The 25962-nt window shown below is 46.4% G+C and overlaps 2 protein-coding genes across 2 annotated transcripts in view; both read left to right on the top strand.

Moving 5' to 3' along the window:
- AGBL4 (AGBL carboxypeptidase 4) overlaps positions 1-25962 on the top strand; it is a 1345014-nt gene that overhangs the window by 1073423 nt on the left and 245629 nt on the right. The window lies entirely within an intron of this gene.
- Positions 9891-25962, top strand: part of BEND5 (BEN domain containing 5) — a 44681-nt gene continuing 28609 nt past the window's right edge. The window contains exons 1-2 of the mRNA XM_062193331.1: positions 9891-10116; positions 24005-24138. Of these exons, the coding sequence (XP_062049315.1) occupies positions 9891-10116; positions 24005-24138 (360 nt within the window). The remainder of the gene's footprint in view (positions 10117-24004; positions 24139-25962) is intronic.

Raw genomic sequence — 25962 nt, 5'->3', positions numbered from 1 at the left:
AGTGGAGAATCTAACATAGAATAAGCTCCCAAGAAATAGCTCAATAACAAATAAATGAGTGAATGCAAAAATCAGTCTTAGCAGAGTTAAAAATCTTGCCCAAATTCTCACAGCCAGTGTCCCAGAGGAATTAGCACATAAGGCAGGGCACCAGAGAAAAAATCGTGCAAGGAGATGAGAGAACCCAGAAATGGAAACAGAGAGGCATAACATAAGTCATGCTTTTTTATGATTGAGAACACTGTGTTTCACAAAGGCATGTTTTAAATATACAAAATCGCAACATGACTTTAAAAGCAGACAATAAAACCCAAACTTAGCTTAAGTTCCAATACTTTGTAAGATAAAAGTTCAGATCCTAGCGAAAGCCCAACCTTCTTAAACAAGGCACGCTGCCCCTGTTGGCCACAAAAGGACAGTGGGTAGAGAGAGGAAAGCACACTTGATCCAAAATTAGCTAGCTGCCAGGGGTCTATCCTTGTCAGTACCCTACCTCCTCCTGAAAGGAATGAATAACAGAGACCCTCTCAGAAGAAAATAAAAAAGGCAACTGATAGTTTTTGAAACCTGTAGGAAAGACACTGTGTTTGCCAGGCACTTAGAGGCATTGTGTCATCAAGATTCTATGACAATCTTGTAAGATGATCTGTGACATTCAAAAAAATCTGGGAATCAGAGATCCGCCAAAGGGCAGTAATTGAATCCAAATAAGAACCCAAAGTCTGTGTAGCTGTCACTTTTCTCATTGCCTTACACCTCTCCCATGCCATGCTCTCTCTCCAGAGTGGGTCCTAGAACTCAGTAATCATAGACTATGTGGTAGCCTTGCAATGTGCAGGACATGTTAGCAGGGTGGGAGCTGGGGCTCTTGCATAGCTCTGCCTACCAACTTAGGTAAACTTCTCCATGGCTACTTTATCCAGAGTATGACACACTCATGTGTACACCTTTCTCCTATCCATCCCTATGCATTAGAAAGAAATGTTTCACCATTAACTGATTATTTTTTGTCCTCTATTCTTGCCATTTATTTTCCATTATAATAAATATGTTTCCAATAATAAGAAGGGGTGCAGTCCAGAACATCCACCACAAGACTTAAAAGAATAAATGAAAAAGAAAATGTGTTGTATGTTGTGTATATGAGTCATTTTCTCATCATAATGTAAACAATTGGGAGCAGGGAACACTTTAATTTTGGGTGACATTAATAGGTGGACCCTTTTATGCTACTAGATATAGTGCTTCTGAATAAATAAAGTCTTCTTTATACTAAAGATTGCATCTAGTGTACTCATACACACCCACCACAGGGCAAAAAACATCAAGGAACTTCAGGGTGCTTTTTGGGAAGTTGAATATCCCCTAGATCCATCAGGATGGTCTGGACATCCCTGAAGAATCAGCCTATGACCCTCTGAGAATGGATGCTCCATTTCCCCCCATTTTATCCAGAAGGATCCAAATCCCTCAATGAGACAAGAGTCAGACTCTGAGGGAGCAAGCATTGTGGTAGAAGTCCATGACTGGAACTCTAGAGTTGAATGGCCTGGATTTGAATCCGGGCTTCACCATTTACTCCTGTGTGACTTCGGGCAAATTACTTAACACCCTTATCCCTTGGTTTCCTAGACTTTAAAATGAGGCTAGTAATAATAGTAGCTACCACTCATGATTTTTTTTTTAAGTTTTATTTTTTGAAAGGCATAAGAGGGCTGGGCAGGCAGCAGCCAGGAGCCAGGAATTCAATCTGGATCTTCCAGGTGGATGGCAGGGTCCTAATTACTTGAGTCATCACCTGCTGCCTGGCAGGTTGTGCACTAGCTGGAAGCTGGAATCAGGAGTGGAGGCAGGACTCAGGAATACGGGCCGTCTCAAGCCTCAGCATCTTAACTACTAGGCAAATTGCCCAGCCACACAACCAGATTGTTATGAAGATTAACTGAGAAATGTATGTAAAGCCTGGGACAAGGAGAGCATTCCATAAAGGTTCACTGCTAGTATGCGTATTCTTATTTCTCCAATCAGTAGCAGAGTAAGAAAACTCTTCCTTGGGGTATTGGGGGAGGTTGACACTTCTCACAGAGATAACTGTGATCATCTCTTTTCTGGCTCAGTGAAGCCTTCACTCAATCTTGCAATAAAAGGTGATTCCCAACAGGTTCTAACTCCCTGGCCATCCACAAAGGTTGCAAGGCAGTAGAAATGTATTGGACAGTTGGCCACTTCAGAAAGCCCGGAAAATTCAGAGTCTTTGGCATAAGGAGGCCATGATTTAAGAAATCCTAGACAATATGGTCAAATCTTCAACAACATTTACAGAATGATTACTTACCCAAGGTATGAATGCTTGGGCTGATTGATATCAGACTTTCCTATAAGGTCTGGTTCTCAGATTTCTAGGTAGGGATTCAAGCCTTCGGAAGCTAAGATTAAATTACACAGTCAGGGCAGCTCCTTGTTGTCTTAGGAAACTCTGAGGCAAGGCCTATTTCAGACAGCCAGCAAAACCCAGCCTTTGAATTAAAGACATGCAGGTTCAGGTCTCCTCCATGTGACTATAAACAACTTCTATCGCTTCTCTGAGTTTGAGTTTCCTCCTCGGAGAAACGGAGATAATAATAGTACCGGCTTTATGGGGTATTTTGAAAAGATTAAAATAACAAATAGGTAAAGCAGCCTATTGTGGAAATCAACAATTGCTAGTTCTGTTTTCACTCCTTTCCTCTGATTTTGAATTTATGGCATAGTCGTGACATTCTTAAGAAAATCAGAGTTCATGGTTTACTGTGTACTTCTGAGATGACTTAACTCTCTGTATGAATGTTCCCTTTTGTGCTTGTCACCTAGCACAGCAGCCTAGAGTTATCAAACAAAAGCCTCAGAGTGAACAGATGTGGGGTGCACGCACTCTGGCCCTCTGGGGACCTGGGAAGGGCAGGCGTTTTGAGGCACAGGATCAGCTCACAGAGAGCAGAGAACTAATGTGTGGTCTTTGAAGAAAGGTTGCCCCATTATTTCCCAAATAATGTTGGACTCATCAGAAGACACGAGATTAAGGCAGAAATTGCCCTCTGTAGGGAGTTATAGAGTCAGTGACTTCCAGCCAACTGCAGGTAGAAAGAACTCTAGCCTTGAAGGATGGAGCAGAATCACCATTTTGTTTCCTGCAGGACCCAGGGACTGTGTCAGTGAAGCTCTTGATACGATTATGTGGCTCTTGGTATTAGCGTATGTATGATTGTCAACTTGAGGTTTTTCTATAATTACTTCCATTTTGTTATCTCTTCATAGGTAGAAAAACATTTTAAAAATGTTTAGTAGTGCTAAAGGTAAAAAAGGAAAGGGACTTTTGCTGGTTTGGGGCCAGAGGGTGAGAGTCAGACCTCGTGGACTGCACAGAAACAGAAAGATACTCACAAGAGGACGGCGAGACTCAGAAGGACTGAAAAGAGCCCTTGGTGGTCCTCGACTCCGGGGACTTTTCTCTTTTCCAGGGACGATGTTTCAGACATATATTCATTCAGTGTTTGTTTAGGATCTCCCATGTGCCAGGTGAGGTGCTAGGATCCAACAGAGAAGAAAGCTAGCATTCCTTCTCTGATGGAGATTTTGAGCTAGTGGCAGAGACAGACAATGTTACAGGAAATATATATATGATTATATACTATGAGAAATTCCATGAAGAATACGCTAAGAAGCCATGGAAGCATGTAATAGGGCCCTGAGCAAGGCTGTGGAAGGGGGATGGGAAGAGCAAGTCAGAGGGGACATTTCTGAAGTAGTGACATTTCACCTAAAAAGTCACAGGATGAGCTAATTAGAGGAACTAGCAGCAGCTTTTCAAACCAGTTGCCATCATCGAAATTCATAATTGAGGCATCTGCATTTTTTCAAGGTAGCCCACTTTCTTTGTTTCTTTTTCAAAACCAAGTCAAATGCTATTTCCTCGTAACAATCTCTTCTTTTCATAACTTCTTTGTGTCTTCAACCATTGGGAATTCATTTGTCGTTTGTGGCTTATATAGATTATACACTGCTAGAGTAAAGTGCCGATTCAGATCGTCCATGTGACCAGATTTCCCATGTGTGACTCGCAGGAGCTCATAAGATGGAACTTCACTTTGGTCTGCTTGATCTGAACTTCAAGCCAAGAGGCACATTCACAAAGACTTCAGATTGCTGAGAGTGCTTCTGCATTTTACATTTTATAAAATGTGTGGAAGTTTTTATTTCTTCTAAGAAAATACTCAACAAAGTCAGTTTTTGAAAGAATGAATCACCCCAAACACAATATTTTAGAAGTGTTTACTGCAGGTTTGGTCAAGGCCTGCAGCCTCAGAGGCTCTTGACCATTTGAGATCTGAGAGCTTCTTTGGTGACTATGATCCATGGCCACTGATTCTGTATTAAAGGGGATAGTACTAGGATGAAAGCATCCTGGGGTGCTTTTGGGATAACCATCAGCATTATTCAGCTTATCATATTCAATTTGATTCAGTAAAAACTTACTAGGCTCCTTCTTCTATGTCCATATATGATAAGCGCCCTTGTAATAGTTACTATAATACCAATTATGATATTAACATTAATAGCAACTGTAATTTTTGGAGGATTTGCCATGTGTCAAGCAGTGTACCAAGCACTTTATGTGGGTCTGTTCATTTAATACTTAGATCAACTCTATGAGGTTGTATTAATATTCTGATGAAGAAAGTGACACTGGGAAAGATTAAGAAACTAGTCCAGGGCTACACACATAGTAATGGCAGACCTTTCTTATTAGACCATGATTTCAATCCAAGGCATAAGACTACAATATGCTGTCTTCTTTTTACACTGGCATGTCAGTTTTCAGATTAAGAAACTGTAACCCAGAGAGATTAAATGACTTGCCCAGAGTTATAGATATATTTCAAAGTCTTCTATATTTTACCTGAAAATAATATCTACAACTGGTTGAGAATTTCCTGTGTGCCTGGCACATTACCTTAAAATATTGAAACTCAGAGGTGCTCAGCTTTGTCTGATGTTAGAATAATCTGGCAATTTTTAAAAAAATGAAAAACAAAAGAATGCCTAGGCTCCACCAGATTTCAGGGGATAGAGCCTAAGAGTGGGGTATTGTTTGAGTTCCCCAGTTCATCCAGATGGACAGAGAAGATAGTTTAAAAAAAAAAAAACTGCCCTGATGCATACAGATCCTCACACATGAGGCTTACCATACAAACATCAATAGTGGCTTGCCAGGGATTGGGGCTAATGGGGAGGGTTGTTTAGAGAGAGCATAGAGGATTTTAGGTCAGTGAAAATATTCTATGATGCCATAATGTATGGCACTATAACGGTGGATATTGTCTAAACCTATAGAAAGTACAACACCAAGAAGTGAACCCTAATGTCAAAGATGTGCTTCACGTGACTATGACATGTAGGTTCATCAGTTGTAACTAATGTGCCATTCCAGCATGGTGTGTGGGGGGTGTTGGTAATGGGGAACCTATGCATGGGGTGGTGGGAGGGAAAGGTAAGTGGTATATAGGAAATCTCTGTGATTTCATCTTAATTTTGCTATGAACCTAAAACTACTCCAAAAACAAAGTCTTTAAAAATGTAAAAAGCAGAGACTTGAAAAGGCAAATCAAACGTCACAGAAAAAAGGCAAAATCAAGAAAAAATGTGGTCAATCATTAGCAGAGAAGTTGAAAAGACACGCTCCAGTTGCTTTAAAAATTTACAGAACCCAGGTCTCCTTAAAATAGTTTTGCAAAGTACACTGAGAATTCCATGCCGTAATATGAAACATAAGTCCCTCTGCTGCCACTGAACACACTTCAGCTGGCTAAATGCAAGGAGCTTGACATGAACTCAAGGCTCTGGGAAACTCAACAGGACAGCGCAGCAGAGACACAGTTGCAAAGCTGCCCCAGATGTGTACATTTTCTGCTCCATTAAAATGACTTGGATGAGAGGCAAAGTACATTTGGCCAACAGAAGGAGGGAGTGGGGGGAGGGGTGAGACAGGACAGTCAGCCTCATCAGAGGCTTCCCTCCCAGACTTGCCTTCTCTCCAAACTCAACTAAAATGCAAATATGAACTAAAGCCTTCCAGGGCTCCCTAGAGCTAAATGGCTTTGTCCGTAAGTCTCAATTTTCTCAAGTCTGCCATGAGATTGGTGTGACATTAATTGAGAGCACCTATACACAGTGCCCAGCATGCATAGCTTATCATGAGCTTTGGAGGAAAGGTAGATACCACAATTATCATCACCCAGACCAGGTTATGTGAGAAGAGACAGAGAGAGAAAGTGAAGATGTCTGGACAGAAGACAGACAAGAACCTGGGAAGATTAGATCGCAAATTTTCCCATATCTGTGGGGCTGGTAGGAGACTTTGGTGAACCCAGTATGAAAGATTCTGTATGTGGGCTGGTAGGGAAGAACTTTCTAATGGTAGTGTCCCAAAGTTAAGGGGTGACAGTACACTTCTTGACTGTGTGGAAACGACCTTGGTGACCACTTGGCAGGAATGCTGATGAGGGAATTTAATCATAATTTGCTTGAACTTGATGTTTTTAATTGCTTCTTCAAGTCTTAAGTCTGTGTTTTGGGATTATCTTTTCATGTCAATCAATGAATCATCTGCATTGGGAGTTTCTGGTACAAGTAAAGCTTGGGGCTATGGTCTGTGGGTCAAGGAGGAAAATACTCTGATTCAGTTTTCTCTAGGGTCGGGGAGGCAGAGCATGGCACATAATTGGTTCTTCAGGTAGGCGTCAGTTGATTGAATGTGTGAGTCACATAAGAAGCAGAAACTGGATGTCTTTCCGTTGCTGTACATGACTGTCTTTGAGCATCCTATGCCTGATCTTTGTCCTTTTCTTCTCTTGGGGTTCTTTTAGAATATTTACCACTGACTTGGGTGGTGAAGTTGTTCGAACCTGAAGGTGCAGTGATTTTTAATATACTCCTGAATGCATCTGTCTCAAAAGGAGTGGACTCAGTGTTTGGCCCTTTGATCACTGGGAATGGGAAAGACAGAGTTGGGATTCAGCTCCAACTCTGAAAAGGAGGAATAGGCTTTTTAAGAAAAAATCATGCAAGAGGTTAGTCATTCAGGCTCTCTTTGTGTCTTTCTTTAATAGATTTGTTCTATAAACATTTACTTCCCAGCCCTGGGTGAGGTACCTGGGATGCTGAAGTTACTCAGCCTTTGTCTCCCCTTAAAAAGCCTTCATTCTAGTGAGGAAAGACAAAAGGTGTTGGGACAAATAGTAGAAAGAGCTGGCCTGGGCTTGAGGACTGTGGGTGACTGGGAAAGCTTCACAATGGAGATATGTGAGCTGGTTTTCAGGGTAAGTTGGGGTCACTATGCTCTTCGGGAGAGAGAAGCTCCCAGAATGAGGAGAGAGCAAGCACAAGGGCTTGGGACCTGCTAAGACAAGTTGTCTTGGAAATGTCAGACAGCTTATGTGTCTGAAATATACTGTGTCCAGGAAGCCAATGAGAGATGAGATTGGTAATATATGTGGAGGTCCTTCTTATATTGAGATGCAGAGAGGAGGTTGATCGTGATGCTACCTGATATAATTTTGCAAACATACTCTGAAACTTCATGGACTTTCTTAAATATGGCCAACTCTGCATTATCTATTTTGTAAATTATCAGAAATCCTGCTACACATTACTTCCCTTTGACTACCTTAGGAATGTATTCTCAAAGTGAAACCTCATTTAAGATCAGTCCAATGAAATAATAATCATGAAGGTAAATCTGCTGGAACAACTCAGAGGGGTTCCTCTTTTGCCCACAAGTGTGTTGGTTGAGATAGGACCCGTATCTGCATCAGGACAACTTGGGATCATGCCTGGCTGGCACGGCATGTTTGCCAGTGGATTGGTTTAAGGGAACTCAATCTGACCTGTATGTGTAGATCTGGGTTGATAGGGCTTACCTATATAATGTACACCCCAGACCACAGTTAAATAATTTTGGGGTTGTGGCTTATCTGCTTCATTAGTGGAGCCGATCTGAAATGTAAGCACAGTACTTCAGTTTTATAAAGCTAAATTTTTTTATTATAAAACAATGCTTTATTATAGGAAATAGAAATAAGAATATAGGTATAAAGAATATAAGGGAAAACAAAATCACCCACCAGTATTAAAAAGGTAAGAGAATCACTTTTAACATTTGGTGTACTTATTCTATTTATTTGTACAGCTTGAACTCATTAGAATTAATTTTTAGAAAATAGAACATTTAATTGGGTCCGCTGCCTCCATTAAGCGTTCCTGTATGAGAACACTTTTCTCACTGTGTCATTATTCTTATACCTTTGTAATAGTCCCATAGTGGATCACAGGTGATTCGAGGATGGGGAAGGAGTATGAATTCACACTGTAAACTAATTTTGACACAAGAATCAAAAGCTGAGACTCAAGCTCTGATACACTAACACAAGGTCCAGGAATGCAGGTGCTTGTCCTGCCTTTTCACCTCTTTGCCACCAGGCCCAGCCCATTATCTGGCATGCAGGGGGTATGCAACAAATATTGGTTACTTGAATAAAATAAATGGATGGATGGATGGATGGGTCTAGATTTTTATGTGTTATTCTTCTTCACCCCAAATGTACTGAGCCCCTGCCAAGTGCCCGGTCTGAACTAAGCATCTGGGATGTAGGTAGCCACATTTGATCCAAAGCCCGCAGTCTCAGGGGCATCCCTGTTAGGGATGTGAGATGGAGCTTCTGGTGTGAGTTGGGGCTCCTAAGAGGTCAGAGGCCAGTTTCAGCGTGGCTTGCCCTGGGGGCCTCAAGCCCCTCCAAACCCTCCAAAGCACAAGCAAAGGTTATTCCAAGGCATGCCGGATCTTTCTGTGTCCCTGAATGCCTACTGTTGGATGTGCCTGGCCAGGGTCCCCCCCACTCGTTACTTTATTCCTACAGGTACCAGCTCAGGGGTGGGCAGGCAGTGGAGGGGGTAGCTCAGTGGAGAAAGACTGCAGGGCAAAGAGGTGTCACTGCTCCCCCCGCCCCGGGAGGGGAGTGGCCCTGGACCAACCTCCACAGCCCTGGCCCACAGGTCCAACTGGAAATCCCAAATAAGTCCCGGTGGTGGTCAGAACTGGTTTGGCAGCTCTGGGAGAATGTTTCTGGAGGACTGACCCTTCAGATGGCGGGAGCTGGCAGTTTGGGAAGAGGAAAAAAAAAAAAAAAAAAGGAAATAAAAGAGAAAGGCGCGCGCGTGTGTGTTTGTGTGTGTGTGTGTGTGTGTGTGGAGGGAGCGGGGTACTAAAGGAGCCCAGGCTGGGGGCCGAAGTTGCCGCAGTCCCAACTTCCAGTCCGCAGCAAGTTCACACTTTGGGATGCAAACGAGACTGCCGCCACCCACCCCGCGTGCATTCTCGCCCACACTCCCCGCCGCTTGGCAATGCAGTGTTGCTGCCGTGCGTTTGTCGCGCAGCGCGTCGGTCGAAGCGGCACAGTCCTGCCCGCAGCGACCTGCGGCCGGTGCGCGTCTCCCGCAAAGCTACCGTGGTTACCAGCAGCGTCGCTCCCGACTCCCCGGCCCCTTCCCCTCCCGGCGCATCGCGCTCCGGCTGTGATTGCTCGGGTCTGACTCGGCGAGTGGCGGCGGCTTCCAAACCCCCCGCATCCGCCCCGCGCCCCCCTTCCCCTCCCTCCCTTTTCCGCGCCCAGGCGAGAGCAGCCGATTGGCAGAGCGGTGCTTTCAGGAACAATAACAGTGGGGGGAGCCCGGGTCCCGGGGAGCCGCCCCCGCGCCCCCGGCCGGGCCGCGCCGCTCGCGCCCCCCGCCGGGTCCCCACCTCCGCGCCCGCCCCGCGGGCTGCCCGTCCCGACCGGGGCCCGCCCCCGGCGCCCACCATGTACGCCTTTGTGCGGTTCCTGGAGGACAACGTCTGCTACGCGCTGCCGGTGTCGTGCGTGCGCGACTTCAGCCCCCGCTCGCGGCTGGATTTTGACAACCAGAAGGTGTACGCCGTGTACCGGGGCCCCGAGGAGCTGGGCGCCGGGCCCGAGAGCCCCCCGCGTGCCCCCCGCGACTGGGGCGCGCTGTTGCTCCACAAGGCCCAGATCCTGGCGCTGGCAGGTGAGCGAGCGGGCCGGGAGGGACCGTGGGAGTCGGGAGGGGCCGGGACCGGGGCCGGGACGGAGGGGGCCGAGGGAGCCAGCGCTCGCTCCAGCCTCCTCCTCCTCCCGCCCGCCTCGGGGTTTTGCTGCGGGGGACCGGGTGTCTCTAAGAGGCCAGACCAGTTAAAAAGACCCGCTGGTCCCCTTTGTCTTGCACGCTTCCCCGGCACTCCCGCGCTGTCAGTCTGTCTGCGCCTCTTCCTCTGTGTCTGTCCTCTTTCTGTTTCTTTGTGTTCTCCTGGCTCCTACACTTTGCCTTTCTCTCTCCTGCGTTTCTTTCTCTCTCACCTTCTCTTTACCTCTCTTCCCAGTTCATTCCTTTCGGTCTCAAGTTTCTCTCCCCCTTAAGACCCTCGGTCCCTCCAAGGAGTGAGGAGGCTAGGGCTTCTAGGCAGTACTCCCTCCCCAGCGGGCAGCTGAGACATCCTTGTCTGGGCCCTGCTATCACTGGACAGGACGAGGAGGCCTTGAACCTCAACGCACTGGGTGCCGCTCTCCTGCCCTTCCCTGGCCAGGTGGCACAGGTAGCAAGGCAGGGCCCCTCAGCATCCCTTGGCCTCCACATCCCTTTCTGAATCTCCCAGAAGGCTCCCTGAGTGAGGTGGGGACCAGCAAAGGGTTTCCAGGCCAGGTTAAGACCAGACCTTGCATGCCCGCTCTCCCAGGACCCTGAGATACAAGGCAAGACAGGTGATCTCCTTCCCAGTGGACAGGTGAGGATACCCAGGTTCAGTTGCTGATAGGACACGGCCAGCCCTGCAGCCTCCTCTGCACCAGGGTTCTCCCTGCCGTGCTGAGGCACTTCTTCCCTTGAACAGAGAAGACAGCTGGCCCTCTTCCCCAGCTCTGAGAGGCTTGGGCTCAGACACACAGCGCAGAGCAAAGTAGCCCTTCCATTTCGAGAGCATCCTCTTAGCACTGCTGGTAAGAGCTGCATGCCTTGGACCGCACACAGAATGTGCCTGCCCTCTACCTGGAAGAGAGCCCCGAGGGTGGGAAACGAAATGAAGACATCATTAGCATATGGTTTTATGGAGACCCTTCCTTTTTTTTTTTTTTTTTTCTTATTTAGTCTAAAAGATGAACCCAGCATCCATCCTGGTGACTTGCCCAGGGTCTTGTGGCAAGTTAGCAGTAGATGCGAGCTCATCCGCGCGACTGCTTCTGTTCCCCCACTTCAGGTTGCCTCTGAGACGTGGATTTGCAGGAGCTGAGTGGAAGGAGAACTGGAAACTGACCCGCAGCACCCTGGGACCCTTTCTTAGAAACCATGTCCTCACCCTCTCCCTGACAGGCCCTGCTGCCCAGTGCCGAGGATCCACAAGAACTGAGTGAGGGGAAGTAGGTGTTAGAAAAGGGAACTCTTTGTAGCAGATTAGGTTTTATTTTGTTTGCTTGCTTTTAGTTCCCTGGGGGGAGGGATTAGGAATTTATTCCCCAAGAGGATAGGCCTGCGGGAATTGTACCTGGGCTGTAACCCTACCTTTCCTTTTGCTAGAAGAAAAGAAAGCATGCTTCTTGATGCTAGACCTGCAAGGGCCCTAGGAGAGCACAGGTGAGGTGTGTCTGGGGGAACCAGTGTCTGTGTGTAATGGCTGTTGTCCTCCTTCAGAGATTGTTCGTCCTTCTACCCGTTCATCCATTCAGCAAACTCAGGCACTGCAGAGAGGTCTCCCAGGCAGCTGGCAGCCCCCACCAACTCTGCTCTTAAAATCGACACAAGTCCTCGTAAGTAAGACATATACCGCCGTTGACCCGAGAACCACACATTTTGAGCCTAAAGACTACTTATTTCCCCCCACCCCTCTTCAGTTTTTTTCCTTGGTAGGCAAAAGGTAAAAACAGACAACTTGAGGTTGACTGGACCACATTTTGAATTCCAAACAGCTGGTTAATTTTTAAATTGGAGCCAGTGGCCTGGTTGCAGACTTGATTGGAAGGGCCAGGGTGAGCTTGGGAACTCACTTATCCCAGAAGAACTCTCCTTTGTGTCTTGAACGCCCATCTTGACTTCAGTTGGGTGGCTCTGAGAATTGCTTAGAGCAGCTTCATCTTCAGGAGCTCACCTGGCATGTCCTGTAGAGAAGTACCGCTGTGCTGCAGCACCAAGTCAGGGGGCCACCTCTCCAGAGGAGGCAGGGGCGGCTTTCCACTGGAGATGAGCCATTCGTTGACTCATCCCTCTCGGACACCAATGGCATGGTTTCAGAGGTAGTGTCAGGGCCACGCTGTGGCCTTCACTGAGATGTGCGTGACTTCACTGGGTTTTTCCCCAGGCCTGCACAAAGCTGTCTTGAAGTGTCCTTCTACTTATATCCACGAAATGCCAAACACAACTGCTGTAGGACATTGTATTTTACTCACACCACGGCTTCAGTGAGCGTTGGGCCCCTTTCTAAACGAACTGCAATTGCAGTATGAGGAAAAACAAAACCCCACCTTTTTTTATTGATAAGTCTTGTGTGCCTGTGCATTCTCTCTGTGTGCCTCTTTGCTAGGTACGGTTGGGATTTCCAATTTATAGGTCAGGACATGAGGCTGAGAGATTTGCCTAAAGCTGCAAAGCTAATACATGGCAAAGCCAGAATTGAAGCACAGGTCTTCCCATGCCAGACCCCTGCTTGGCAGTCTTTTTCTTGAAGTAGCCAGTGTTCCCATGAGCCACACCGCATGGCAGGGAAGGAGTGTAAGGAAGTGGCAGGACTGTCTAGGATGCTTACAGCTCAAGACAAGTTTTCAAGCCGGAGGAGAAGGTTAGTTTCTGAGTTTTCAAGCCCATTTTGTTCTTCCTCTTCCCGTATTACCAACCTCCCTCTGACAGAGCGCACACACGCACACCTGCCCCCACTCCCTGCCCGGCCCGTCAAATGTCACGCGCTTAAGTAAATCTCAAAGGAGTTCCCATCTCTCATGGAGGGCCCACACAACTTAAGGCTTGACTCACCTTTCAGCTGCGGTCTCCTTACTGGTTTATTTAACAGTCAGGTCATGAAACAGAACTGCCCATTTGGAGGGCTCACTATTATCTACTTGCAACCCAACCTGTTCCGAGGGCTCATGGTTGAATTTTGTGTTTTAGGTGGCCAAAATTGCCTTCTCTAAGCTTAATGTCCTAAAATTGGTATTATTGTTTGGGTACACTAAACTGCCTTTATGGTCAAGCGTCCCCTTATTGCTTCCAATAAAGATTTGCCAGGCCCCATGCTAAACAAGTGAATACATCAATGCGTCAGTGTATCCAAGGTGGTGTGATTGAAATGACAGCATGATGGAGGAGAGATGGGGTTACCTTATGGGGTCCAGCTATGTAGGATTTCTGCAGGGGGCAGATTGATGAAGGAGAAGTTGGCACCATCCTTAGGGAGTATATAGTTTGGAGACCCCAACATTAAGTCCTAAAGAGAAGAAGAGGCCAGATACCAGGGGAGCACAGAGATGGGAACAGTTCTAGACGGGCTTTGTAGTTCATCTACACTAGCATTGCCTGCAGTCAGGCCTGCTGCAGCTCCTGCTATTGTAAACCAGTGCAACAGCCTTCCACTTGATCACTCCGTCTCCACACTGTTTTCCAAATTGTTTTCAGAACAATCTTCCAAACCACAGTCTTAATCAATTGACTGCTCTCTTTATCGCCTACTGAATAAAACTCCAGCTTCTTCATCTGGCATTCACAGCCCTCCTCGGGCAAGCCGCACCTTACTTCTTCAGCCTCACCTACTTTTCCCCCTTCCCCAGAGCCTGCGGTATGCCTTGCTGCTGTGTGAATACATACCCATGGCACTTCTTTGAGCCAGCTCAGATGAATTAATCATTGTCTGACATGTGGCCTCTGCCCATGTGGAGCTCTCCCTCTGGTGCAATAGACAGACATGTGCCAGGCATTCGTGGCTGCTGAGGGCTGTGATAGAACTGTAGACAAGGTGTGAGGGGGATACCCCACCCCAGGGGCATGCCTCTAATTGAGACTCCCCCACTCAGAGCTCTTTTTTTTTAAGATTTATTTTATTTATTTGAAAGAGTTACATAGAGAAGAGAGGCAGAGAGAGAGAGAGAGAGAGAGAGAGAGAGAGAGTGAGTTTGTCCCTCCGCTGGCTCACTTCTCAGATGGCTACGATGGCTGGAGCTGCGCTGATCTGAAACCAGGAGCCAGGAGCTTCTTCTGGGTCTCCCACGTGGGTGCAATGGCCCAAGCACTTGGGCCATCTTCTACTGCTTTCCCAGGCCATAGCAGAGAGCTGGATCAGAAGTGGAGCAGCAGGGGCTCAAATCGGCGTCCATATTGGGTGCTGGCATTACAGGTGGCAGTTTTACGTGCTACGCCATAGTGCCGGCCCCTCGGAGCTCTTTTTATACCTTGCTTATTCCTCCATCGTCCAATCTGAGCACTTTTTGTCTTAATTTTGGTTACTCTTGAGTGTCCTCTCTTCCTGCCAGGCAGTGAACGCCCCTAGGACAGGGCCTGCCTCCCATTTCTCTGCATCAGCCTTGCCAAGCATAGACCACACTGGTCAGCTCGTGTTGATTCATGCATTTCCAGAAGGCAGGTACATTTTTATGCCAAAGGAGAAGACTCACACAGGAACATTTGTCGCAGCATCTTGTTTTTTCCAAACAGAAACCTGCACCAGGATTTGGGGGTTTCATTCAATTTTGTTCATCTGGAAAAAGTCAACATTCTTTATCACTCCCTTGACTAAAAGAAGCCCCACACTTAAGGAGAAATAGCTTCCAAAGCCACGTTCTTCTTGCTTTGGTAATTTTAGCTCATTCAGGGCTCAGGTCCCAGCTTGGCATTGTCAGTCCAAATAGATCACTTGCTCCAGAAATGCCTTGGAACTTCTACAAAGTTAGCAGCAAAGCAGGGGACTAGCCGATTTCATATGCAAAGATTGTTGCATGTCATCAGTGGGAGACTGCCAACAAAAGGATTTATTTTTTTAAAAAAAGCAAGCGAAAACTTTTAATTTAGGTTTTGACATGTTCTGCTGATATACGTTGGAGCAAAGACTGGAACTTGCCTGCTGTCATCTGCTGCAGATTCTACTGGAATGTTAACCACTGACGGTTCACTCTGCTAGGATTTCTGGTGTTTAAGAGCCACAGATTTGTTAGTGTGTGCTGAAGAGTGCTTCAGAGTTCTGGTTCACAGGTTGAAATAACTGTCTGGAGTAGAGGCTTGGCTTTTATGTGCGGTGTTTAATTGTTCAAGAACACACAGTTTTTGTTTAAAAAAAAATGTGAAATTCAGATTGAGGTATTTGACTCCAAGACCAGTTTTCTTTCTGGTATGCCTAACTGCTTTCTCTTATAAAGCTCCTTAGGAACAGAAGATATATGTATTGTTCTTACCAGGAAAACATAACCACAGCAAGTTTTCATTGGTTGATTTAAATTCTGCAAGTATTGAGTGATACTACATCAGCCTTAACATTGGAGGGAAATTCAGGAGGAGGAGTCAGCATTTTTTTGTTTGGTTGGTTGGTATTTTGCCTACCAGACACCAGGTACCCACCAGGTCCAAGTTCAATGCATATACTCTGTCTACATCCTTGTGAGCTAAGGCTTCTTGTCTTATCCTGGAGAAGAGAGCTATGCAAACAGTGGTTTAGTACTGTTGTACATACTTTCCGATCTAGATTGGGCTTGTGGAGTTCAGTCAAAAGTTCTAACACCTAAACCAAGGTGGTAGATATGAGATGGATTAAAGAAGGAGAATTCATGGGACTTGGTAACTGTTGTGAATCTGTGAGTGGTGATGATGTGGTGGTCTGAGCCTCCCTCTCTCCAGAGGCACAGTGAAAGGGTAGCTGTTTGGAAGAGGAGTTGATTAGTTTGAGACATGTTGAGTCTTAGGGACCCATCTGGATGGAAACCAGGAAAGCAAGTGGGCGTGTGGTCCAAGGATCAGAAGAGCCCTCCAGGCTGAAGATCCCAATTGGGAAGTCCTCAGCCTTGGGAAAGATAACATCACAGTGGGAGAGGTTCAGAGTGGGTAGAGAGCATGCAGGGAAGAATTCTTCAGAACACCAGCTTTCAAGGGCACATTTAAAGAAGAGTCCAAACGAGGTGAGTGAGAAAGAGCAGTGAGATGGATGAAGAGCCCAGGGGTAACCAGGAGAGATGCGTCCTGGAAACCTAACCAGGAAAGAAGTCTTTGGATCCTAAAAACAGGTGTTTTTTTTTTTTTTTTAAACTACACAGCAACTACCTTTTCTTCAGTGCTCATTAGTGACAAATAGGATAAGTGAGCTAAGTATGTAAGCAGGAGGCTAGAGACAGGAACCAGAGCTGGCTATGGAACCCAGACACTGCAATGTGAGATGTGTTGCAGGCACAGCTGATGGGAGCTCACTTGTCCTCTCTCGCTCTCTCTCTCACTTTCTAGCTCTTTTCTGTCTCTGCCTTTCAAATAAAACAAATACATTTTTAAAATATCATAAATATATAAACAGAAAAAGGATTTGCAGGGGATGATATTTTGGCAGTTTCCAATTTCGATGTTTTGCTTCATGGAAGAAGGATCAGACGTGTACCTTTGTACACATGAGGGCAGGAGAACAAGAATTCAGAGGGATTGATGGAAACGGTATAATAGTAGAGTGAGAAGATGAGTAATAATGGAAAAAGACTTCTAGCCTGGTGCTACGCTCCCAGTGGCAAACAGATCAGGGATAGTTTACAAGGGAATCCTGCATTGTGAGAAAGTTTAATTAGATGACTTCCAGATCCTGTCCTTAAGTACCAAGGAGGAAATGTCAGATGAAAGAGGATGGACTTTGAAGTCAAATCGTCTGGGTTCCAGCTGTGACTCTGCTACTTATAAGCCATTTGACCCTGGGGAGATCACTTCACTTCTTTGAGTCCTGGGTCCTTAGCTGTAATATAGATAATAATCACACACTTGGCCTCTGTGTCATTTAGCAAGGTAATGTGGAAGTTTCTGGTAAATGGTAGGTACTCATTAGATGCAGTCAGTTGCAAGGAACTATGGTGGGCTCATGGTTGCTGAGGGGACAGTTTACTTGGTTGTGAGCGCCACCCTTTGTGAAAAAGAGCAATTTAGAGGAGCAAGCACATATAAGAAGCAAACACGTTTAAAATTTAACTTGTGAATTTTTTTCAGTCCTCCTGGAGCTTGACCTCAAATGACAGCCTTGCCTTTTCCCTCATGTTTTCCCCTTGGTGACCCTATGCTTCTGCCATTTATTACCCTGGTGACATCCCTGGAGGATACATGAGGGCAGCTAGACAAAGAACCCAGCCGAATGACGTTTGTAGTTTCGCTTGTGCCCCAGCCTTGTGCCAGGAGCAGTGAGGTGGTGAGAGTGAAAGCAGAGAGACTCACAAAAGAGCTGGCAAGCAATCCCTCCTCTCCTGTGTGGATGACTTCTGTAGGGCACTTCTTCAAATAGGCCTACCTGGAGAAATCTTCGAGTTCTTCCCCACTTCCCCTGCACTGTCCAGAGACTGGACGTCCCAGTGGCTGACCAGTTCCCACATGGCTAGACGGACCTGTTGAGGTTTTCTAGACTCTGTTTTAGAGGAGAGAAAGCCAACAAGAAGAGTGGTCACCCGGCGACTTGTGAGGTCACCAGGCCTCCCTTCCCTGCTTGCTTTCTACTGCACCACAGCAGGGCACTCCTCATTGTCCTGCCTGGATACAATCCTTGAAACTGCAGAATTTAGTCTGCCTTGGATTTTATAAAAATAAACACCATGGGCCAGAGAATGCAATGTGCTTGACTTTTCTGTGGCATATCTGTTTTTAATGCAAACAAGACTTTACAAGGATTTTGTACAAATGAAAAACCTTAAACTTTCGTATAGCTATTTATAAAACAAGATAAAACCTTTGTAAAACATTTTACCTAGCCTTTCAGAATTTCATCCTAGCTGACAGACCCGCCCCCAGCCAAACTCTATGTTACTGGGTTGTTTTAATTATCCAGCCTCTGTTTTAACTGTGTAAATTCTTCAGAGGTATTTTCACTTTTGAAGTCAGATTTGCACTGAGTTGCCTGTCCACCTGCCTGCTACTTCTTTACTTGCCCCCAGTTGTAAGTGTAATGAGGTGTTCCTCTCTTCCAATTAATAACAAACACCAGTTTCTGCCATATTTCTGAAGAGTAGCTTTTTACCTATTTTCATAAGACAGCTCTTGATGGCTTTGCATGGAGACTCCGTTTGAGATAATTTAGAACCAGGGAGACTTAAATAAGCTTTGTACCACATGAGTTTGGCACCAAGACATATTTATATGGTGTTTAGTTCTAGTTGTGAACCCATCATAGTGTTCTCCTGGGGTGTAGGCAAGGTCTCAGGAGAAAGGCTACTGTACTGAAAGTTATATCAGCACAGTCAGTCATCATTTTAGACCTTTTAGTCTATTTTGTACCCTTTTGTTCAGTGTATTACATTATAACAACTTAGTAATTTTTCTCTTGTTCCTATAGGATAATTAGGTGATCAGAGAGTCCAGCAGACTTAATTTTAAATTCTGGCACTGACAACCATATTATGCCTTAGGAAAGCCGCCTCACTTCTTTGAGCCTCACCTTCTACTGCAGTGGAATTACTGGGGGGATTAAATATAGTGATGTCTGGCATTTAGTAGGTGCTCGATCAGGATTTGTTGAATGGATAAATGCAGTTATCTGACATCATCGCAGCCAGAAAGGAGAAGGAGAGAGATGATGCTCAAGTCCTGGGTGTCAGGAAGTCAGGATCAGTGAAGGTTGTCTCTTCAGAGGCTACACATTTATTTCTATTTACACTAAAACTGATTATTTGGTTTCAAGCTTGGAACAATTGCAAAGGCAGGTCGACTAGAGAGCTTTCTTCATCTTTCCCTGTCACCTGCTAGTTTCTCTGTGGTTTCCTGGAATTCAAAGCCAGAAGCATGTTACAAAGTCACATTAAAGGGCCCCATGAAGTATTTGCTGTCTCAGGTGATCCACACCACCATTCACCTTCATTAATGTGACCAGCCAAGAGTTATAGCTTCTTGTCACCCTGTGTTCCGTCTCCTCCTCACATCTCATCCATCTTGCTTGCCACTGGCACATTAATCTTCCTCAAACATCTCTTTCATCATGTCTCAATCTGTGTCACAAACCTTCGCTGGTTCTCCCTGCCATGGGACAAAAGCCAAACACAGACCCCGCAAGGGAAGCGCAGCATATTTGCTGAGCGTCTCTGACAAGAGTGGCCTGGTGCTCGCTTGGTGCTTTATGCGCATTATCTCTTTGGAAAAGGGTTCACCGTCCCCACTTTGATAACTGAACCTCAGGCAGGTTAAGTAGCTTGTCCAGATTCCTTCCCAGAGCTAGTACTGGAGCAGAGCCAGGATTCCAACCCAGGACCAGCTGATGCAAAGGACATGGCTGTTTTTATTAGGAAATGGGCCTTCTTCCAAATGGTTCTTCCCCTCTTTGTGATGGCACTGGGTGTTCAGTAGTCTCCTGTGCGTTAGATATGAATGTGAATCATCCGCCTTTAGCTCAGGAGCACAGTTAGGAGGGCTTAGAGACCAGAGGTTTGCCCCATAGGAACCAGTGCCTCCGGGACTCAAACCTTGTATCCTGGTTGGGGTTCTTGTCACATACTGGGTTTTAGGGCCCACAACACAAGGACCACTTAGCATAGTACTGAGCCCCAAACAGGGACTCAGTGAACGTTCACTGCCTATGGAAATGGCTGAGTGGACACCTCCGGTCTTCCTGCACCCTAATCCAGGGTTCATGGGTCAGGGAGGACACTGATGACCATTAGGATGGAACTAGGAGGTAGTTAGCCATCAGAGAAGCCTGAAGATCCTCCTGGCCCAGCATGGAGGCAGCCAGGATTCAGGTCAGGAGGTGTGTACCTACAGGGACCAGCTGCTTCTGTCTCTCTCCTGGGCGCACTCCGGCTACTTCAGAGCTTCCTGGCTCCTGCCGGCCTTTGTCAAGAAGCAGTTCCAGCCCTGAGGCCTGGCTCTAGTTGGTTCCTCTTGTGCCTGGTGATGGGCACTGCTTTCACTGGAGACTCCTTGAGGACAGAGTGGTCTGGCAGGAGAGCAGGAGTCAGGTGGGCTTCTACTTTGGGCGTCAGGTTGGAGAATTTGTTAAAAAGCATATAGCTGTGAACATTCCTGAACAAGTTTTTGTATGGACATGTGCTGTCATTTCCCTTGGAAATTCACCTATAAGTGGAGTTGCTGGGTCATAGAGTAGTTCCAGGTTTAACTTTTTGAGAAATTGCCCAACTGTTTCCCATAGTGGCTGCCCCATTTTATGTTCCCATCCAGAATGTATGAGTGCCACTTTCTCCACATCCTCCCCAACATTTGCTTCTTTCCTTTTTTATTTTTATTGCAGCCATCTTAGTGAATGTAAGGTTTTTGGTATCCTGTAATACTTTTGATGTGCATTTCCCTAATGACTGATGATGTTGAGCATCTTTCCATGTGCTTATTGGTATAGCTGTTTTTTATGATTCTCTCATTAAACATTTTTGTTTGGTAAGTCCTTATTACATGGCCAGTCTTCTGACTGGGGCCCTGCCCTGAGGTTACTCATATTCCAGTTGGGGAAGGGAGACATAAGCATGTAATTACAACATAGAAAAAGAATAGACCACAAAGAAGGTATGTACAGTGTGTGATGGGACCTTTGAGGGGAAGAGGTATGTGGAGGCTGAGCAGTTTGTCAAGCAGAGGAAGGAGGGGCATTCAAGTGAGATGGAAGAGCATAGAGTCCAGAGATGGCGGGTGACAGTGTGGGTAACCCCTGCCCATCCCAAGCCAGGCCGCCAGGCAGCAGGGTAGGTCTCCCCCTGAAGCAAGCCTGCCCCAGGCCCCAGCCAGCAGGCAGAGCCTGCTCAGCTTTGCCATCCACTGTATATCTGGCTTTCCAGACTTCTCATTCCTGAGAACTGGCAGAACCGGACTTGGAAATGCAGGCTGTCTGACTTTTAGTTCTTTCCACACCTGTAGCCTCAACCACTTTATCTTCCTTTCTCACCTCTCCCTCTGGCAGGTAACTGAGCCTTTTTCTATAACCACTCTTCTAAATATTTTCCCAACCTTCCTCTTTCGGCTTCTGATCTCCCCACCTCCTCCTCGTGTGGTCCAGATTTTCACTTATTCTTAAATGGCCATTCTTTTGTGAGCACCTGCCATTCAAGTTCAAGTGCCATTCACTCTGCTAAGGATGATCATCTTCATTGCAGTCTGACAATGTGAGTAGGGATTGTTCACTTCTAGTCACAGAAGAAGAAATAGGCAAATAATTTACCCATGCTCACCCAGCAAGAAAGAAGTATGGCTCAAATGCCAACTCCTCTCAGAAGCCTTCCATGGTTACACTGACTAAAGAGATCCAGTTATTTCTCCCTTATTCAGATTTAATGTAGGGGATCTTGGGTTACCTTTTCTTGTTTTTTTTTTTTTTCCCCTGCATCCCCAGCTGGGTGCTGATTTGTTTGTGTCCCCATAGCCAGCCAAGATCTACATCTCAAACCTTTGCCCTTGAACTTGTCAAGATAAAGACTAATCCAAGGGCATTGGTCTCACATTTACAAGACCTTGAACACTGCCCCTTCTTCTACTGCATTTCTCCCCCCATCCCCCGCCTTTCACTTGAATGCACACATAGACACCATTTCAGGATAATTTCATTGAAAGCACTTTCTTCAAGTTGTACATTTTAGCACTTTTTGGCTTAGAGTTAACAATGATTTATAGAAGACTGAAGTCCCTGATATTGTTCAGGTCTAACTCATAGGATGTATTGAATAAGCACCAAGAAAACAATAACAGGCTGTTCTTATGAAATCAGATCCCAAGAATTGCTTCTTTTTCAATGGGAAAGATCATATTCATCACTACAAGGTTGTTTATAAAACCACCTCTTTTTTTCTGGGAAGTTTCTTTATAGCCCACACCTGAAGTCATTCCTTTGTTTTTAAAATGAAATCTTTATTCACCTTAGGCTTATAGGAATAAAATAGTTCAGAGAAGACTCATAATACCAATTACAATCTCCTATTCATGGAGTGCCCAGTGAGTTATTCTTGCTGTCACCACCACACTCCTATTAAAGAGAAGAGGGCTGGGCTGAAACCCTGAGGCCCTGCCTACCTGTCCTTACCTAATTATGGAAGAGCTGAGGTTCACACTCAGCTCCCTGATCCTAGAGTTCCACCTCTGACCAACTGGAGTACCATCCCTAAGACCATTTGGGAAAATGCAGCGTTTGAGTACATTCTCAGATAGCTATGTGCTTACACGCATCTTTCACAGCGTTATTTATAATTTGTCAGGTGAGAAGGTTGGCCTAGGAAAAGCGTAAGTGCATGTTTAACACATGCATGTGTGTACACATACATGAAGATCTTGGAGATGGGGTATAACCAGCTACCTGGCCATTTGCCCACATCCTTCTTTGGCCAACATGCTAGAAAATGCATTTAGAATCCAGCAGTGGGAACCACAGCAGAGTATAAGAAACAGTAATTCTCGAAGTCTCAGTTCAAACCCGAAACACAAAGTATCGTAGCGCTAGAGACCAGCTTCAGAGCTACTTCTGGATCCTCCTGTTTGAACTTTCACTTTTGGCATTCCAGTGAGAGACAGGTCTAGGAACTACAGTTCAAAATCTGTGTAGGGAAAAAAACACAATCCTCAGTTATCTGAGGTTGAGTTTAAAGATTGAGAAAGTGAGAGGAAACCCTTTGTCTTTATGTAGCACTTTACAATTTGTGGGACCCTCAGTAAGTGCTGTGAGCACACCTAAAGTCCTGGGAGATGCTGGAGGCCATCTCCCACCACTGGCTCTTCCACACACTCACACTTTGGGAAAGGGTCTTCCATCCTCTGGGTCTGAGTCTCTTCATCTGAAAAATGAGGGAGTTGGACCAGATGGCCACTGAGATCCCTTAAACTGTTGCTTTGTGATTTGATACCAGTAAAAAGGCAATTAACGTTACTGATTGCTCTTCCCATGTCTGTCTCACCCTAGCCTGTCTCATTTCAGGGCTCTGGGGTCATCCCTGCCCTTCTAGCTCAGGGATTTCCTCCACAAAAGCTGTCAGCCCTTTCATGCCTACTGGTTGGTCCCTGAGCTGGCAAAAACCCACTAAAATTTCCTGGGGAGACACTTGGCTTACAATGGTTGTTGAGGGATTCATGTGCCCATTAAATGTAGGCCAGATAGCAATCTAAGGGCTGTTCCAAGCTTCCAGAATTCCGTAAAAGGTCTCCCTTTAAAATGTACTTAAAGCAGGTGAAGCAGCTGCTTGCAGCACTGGCATTCCATATGAATGCCTGCTCAAGTCCCCACTGCTCCACCTCCAATTCATCTCCCTGCTATTGTACCTGGGAAAGCAGCAGAAGATGGCCCACATACTTGGGCTCCTGTGCCTACATGGGAGACCTGGATGAAGCTCCTGGCTTCTGATTTTTGCCTGTCCCAGCTCCAGTCATTGCAGCCATTTGGGGAGTGAACCAGCAGATGGAAGATCTGTCTGTCTCTCTTTCTCTTTCTCTCTTCTCTCTGTCTCTCTCTGTGTAACTCTGCCTTTCAAAGAAATAAATACATCTTTTTTAAAAAAAAATGTACTTAGACCGCTAAGCAAATGCATCAGATACCATTTCAACACTCTGTATGGTCATGCTTCCAGCCAACACCCTTGGTCCTCAAGTTGGACCCGCCCCCCTGCTTATCCCTGCATGCAGGAGGGAAGCCAGTTTGTTTGCTTTTCCTTTTTCACTGGTCTGGCCTCAGTCATTTTCTAGCATTTGAGGGTCTGGGCATTTTGAGCATCTTGTCGCATAATCAACCTTGTTCTCTTCATGTGCGTTTTAGAAGACAAATCTGACCTTGAAAACAGTGTGATGCAGAAGAAAATAAAAATCCCCAAACTTTCTCTCAATCACATAGAAGAAGATGGGGAGGCTAAAGATTACGGGGAAGAAGATTTACAGCTTAGACACATCAAGGTAACAACATCTTTTCTCTCCTTGGACGTATGTGGGAGCTACTTTAGAATTCTCGACACTAAAGACTTCAGTCTGGCCTCCTCCCTCATACACACGTCCCCTGGTGTCACAGGCTGTGGGTTCTTCAGGGGTGGAGGAGGCCTGGGAGAGCGACTGCAGGTTTGCTGTGCCAGCCAGTTTTCCAAGGAGGCCTACCTCGTGCCCTGCCATCCAGCATGGTGCACTTTGCACAGGCAGAGCAGCAGCATCACCATGGGATTTGAAACCGTCTTTCTCCCTGGCCCCCAGCTCTGGGGAGGCCACTGCTAAGCCCCAGAAACTTGAAACAGCTGTTCTCGGGCAGCAGTTTAGATTGCCCAAAAGCTAAGGACAGACTCACTGAGGAATGGGGTAGGGGGGATTCACAGAGGAGGTTCTTGGGAACCTAGTTGGACAAACGTTTTATATCAGGTTGCATTGACTTTGTGTGGCCCAGTTGGCCCTCTTCAGCCTTCACTTGGTGAAGCTGATAATATCCTGTTCAGCAAGCTAGTTAGCTGTTTTGCCAGTGCAGTCGGTGTCCCAGAGGAAGGAAAGGGGAAGACAAGGAAGAAGAATGCTTTGCGTTCTGGCGTTGGCCAGGATCTGATTTTGAACACTATGGACATTCCCAAGGCAGCGTCCAGAAGATGTGGTTGAGTTCACTGTACCTGTGCTGTAGGCCTGGCCATGTGCTGGCCCCTGGGGTCGTGGAGCTTAGCCAGACTAGCCCCTGTCCTCTGGAATTTCACCATCTAGTGATGAAGACAGACGTCTGGAGTACCCATTATAATTGTAGCTGGTTGGTCCATCTATACTAGCAGCATCTTGTCCCAGCAGATAAAGCCACACAGGAGCTGGTCAAGTAACTCAGTCTCAGAGTCACGGGTCAGCTTGAATTGGTTTGGTTTTCCTATCATTTCCTGGCCTGACACAGTTAAGTTGCCCGGAATGTTGGGTCCTCGGTTGTCTCTGCCTCCCACAAGCGTTCCTAGCAGGAGACCTCCTAACATCCCAGCCCCGGGGGAAGATTTCAGCTGGTCCTGTGTCTCCCCTGCTTGTCCACTTGAGCAGGAATTTCCCCAGGTAGCTGAACCCCCAGCCCTCAGAGAGTCATGGGTAATTCTCTTCCAAAGGAACTTTCCTCTCTGTGCCTACTGTCCTGCTGAGGGAGAGGTGGGCAGATACGGGGGGCGGAGCTGGAAGTTAGGTTCCCAATTCTGGTTCTTGCTGTCTGTGGCTCACCCTGTGGACCTTCTGCGCTCTGTACCTCAGTTCCCTTACAGACAAAATGAGGGACTCAGACTAGCATTCTGTGAACTTTTCAGTTGAGTAAGCATTTATCCCTGCTGAGTGCTGGTTTTGGGTGAGCAGGCAGTGAAGAGAAAGAAAGGAAGACATGCGTGGCTCTTCCCCTGGACTAGAGTAACATCTTTCCCAATGAAGCGTCCTTGGGGAAAGGGTGGGCTGTCTCTCATGGGTGGAATGCCTCCTTCCTTTAATGTTGTTTTGTTGTTGAAGAGATTTGAGTGTCTCTCCCCCAGGATGGCCTGGCCTGGCCTGATTCTCCCTGATTCTTCACTGATGCCTATTGAACTACCCCCTTGAGCACTCCACTGCCCAGGCCTGGGGGGCAGGGTCCGGGGGGCCGGGGAGTTGGGCAGAGTTGCCCTGTGTGCATCCAAGAAGGAGAATGGTGAACGGGAAAACGTTTTGGCCTGGGGTCCTGCCACCAGCAGACTCTGTGGCCTCAGACAAGCCACCTCGCCCCTCAGGACCCCCGCTCCCCCATTTTGTAACATGAGG

Source organism: Lepus europaeus, chromosome 5 (genome assembly GCF_033115175.1).
Source record: "Lepus europaeus isolate LE1 chromosome 5, mLepTim1.pri, whole genome shotgun sequence".
NCBI classification, from domain to species: Eukaryota; Metazoa; Chordata; class Mammalia; order Lagomorpha; family Leporidae; genus Lepus; species Lepus europaeus.
This window is presented reverse-complemented; position numbering and strand designations above follow the sequence as displayed.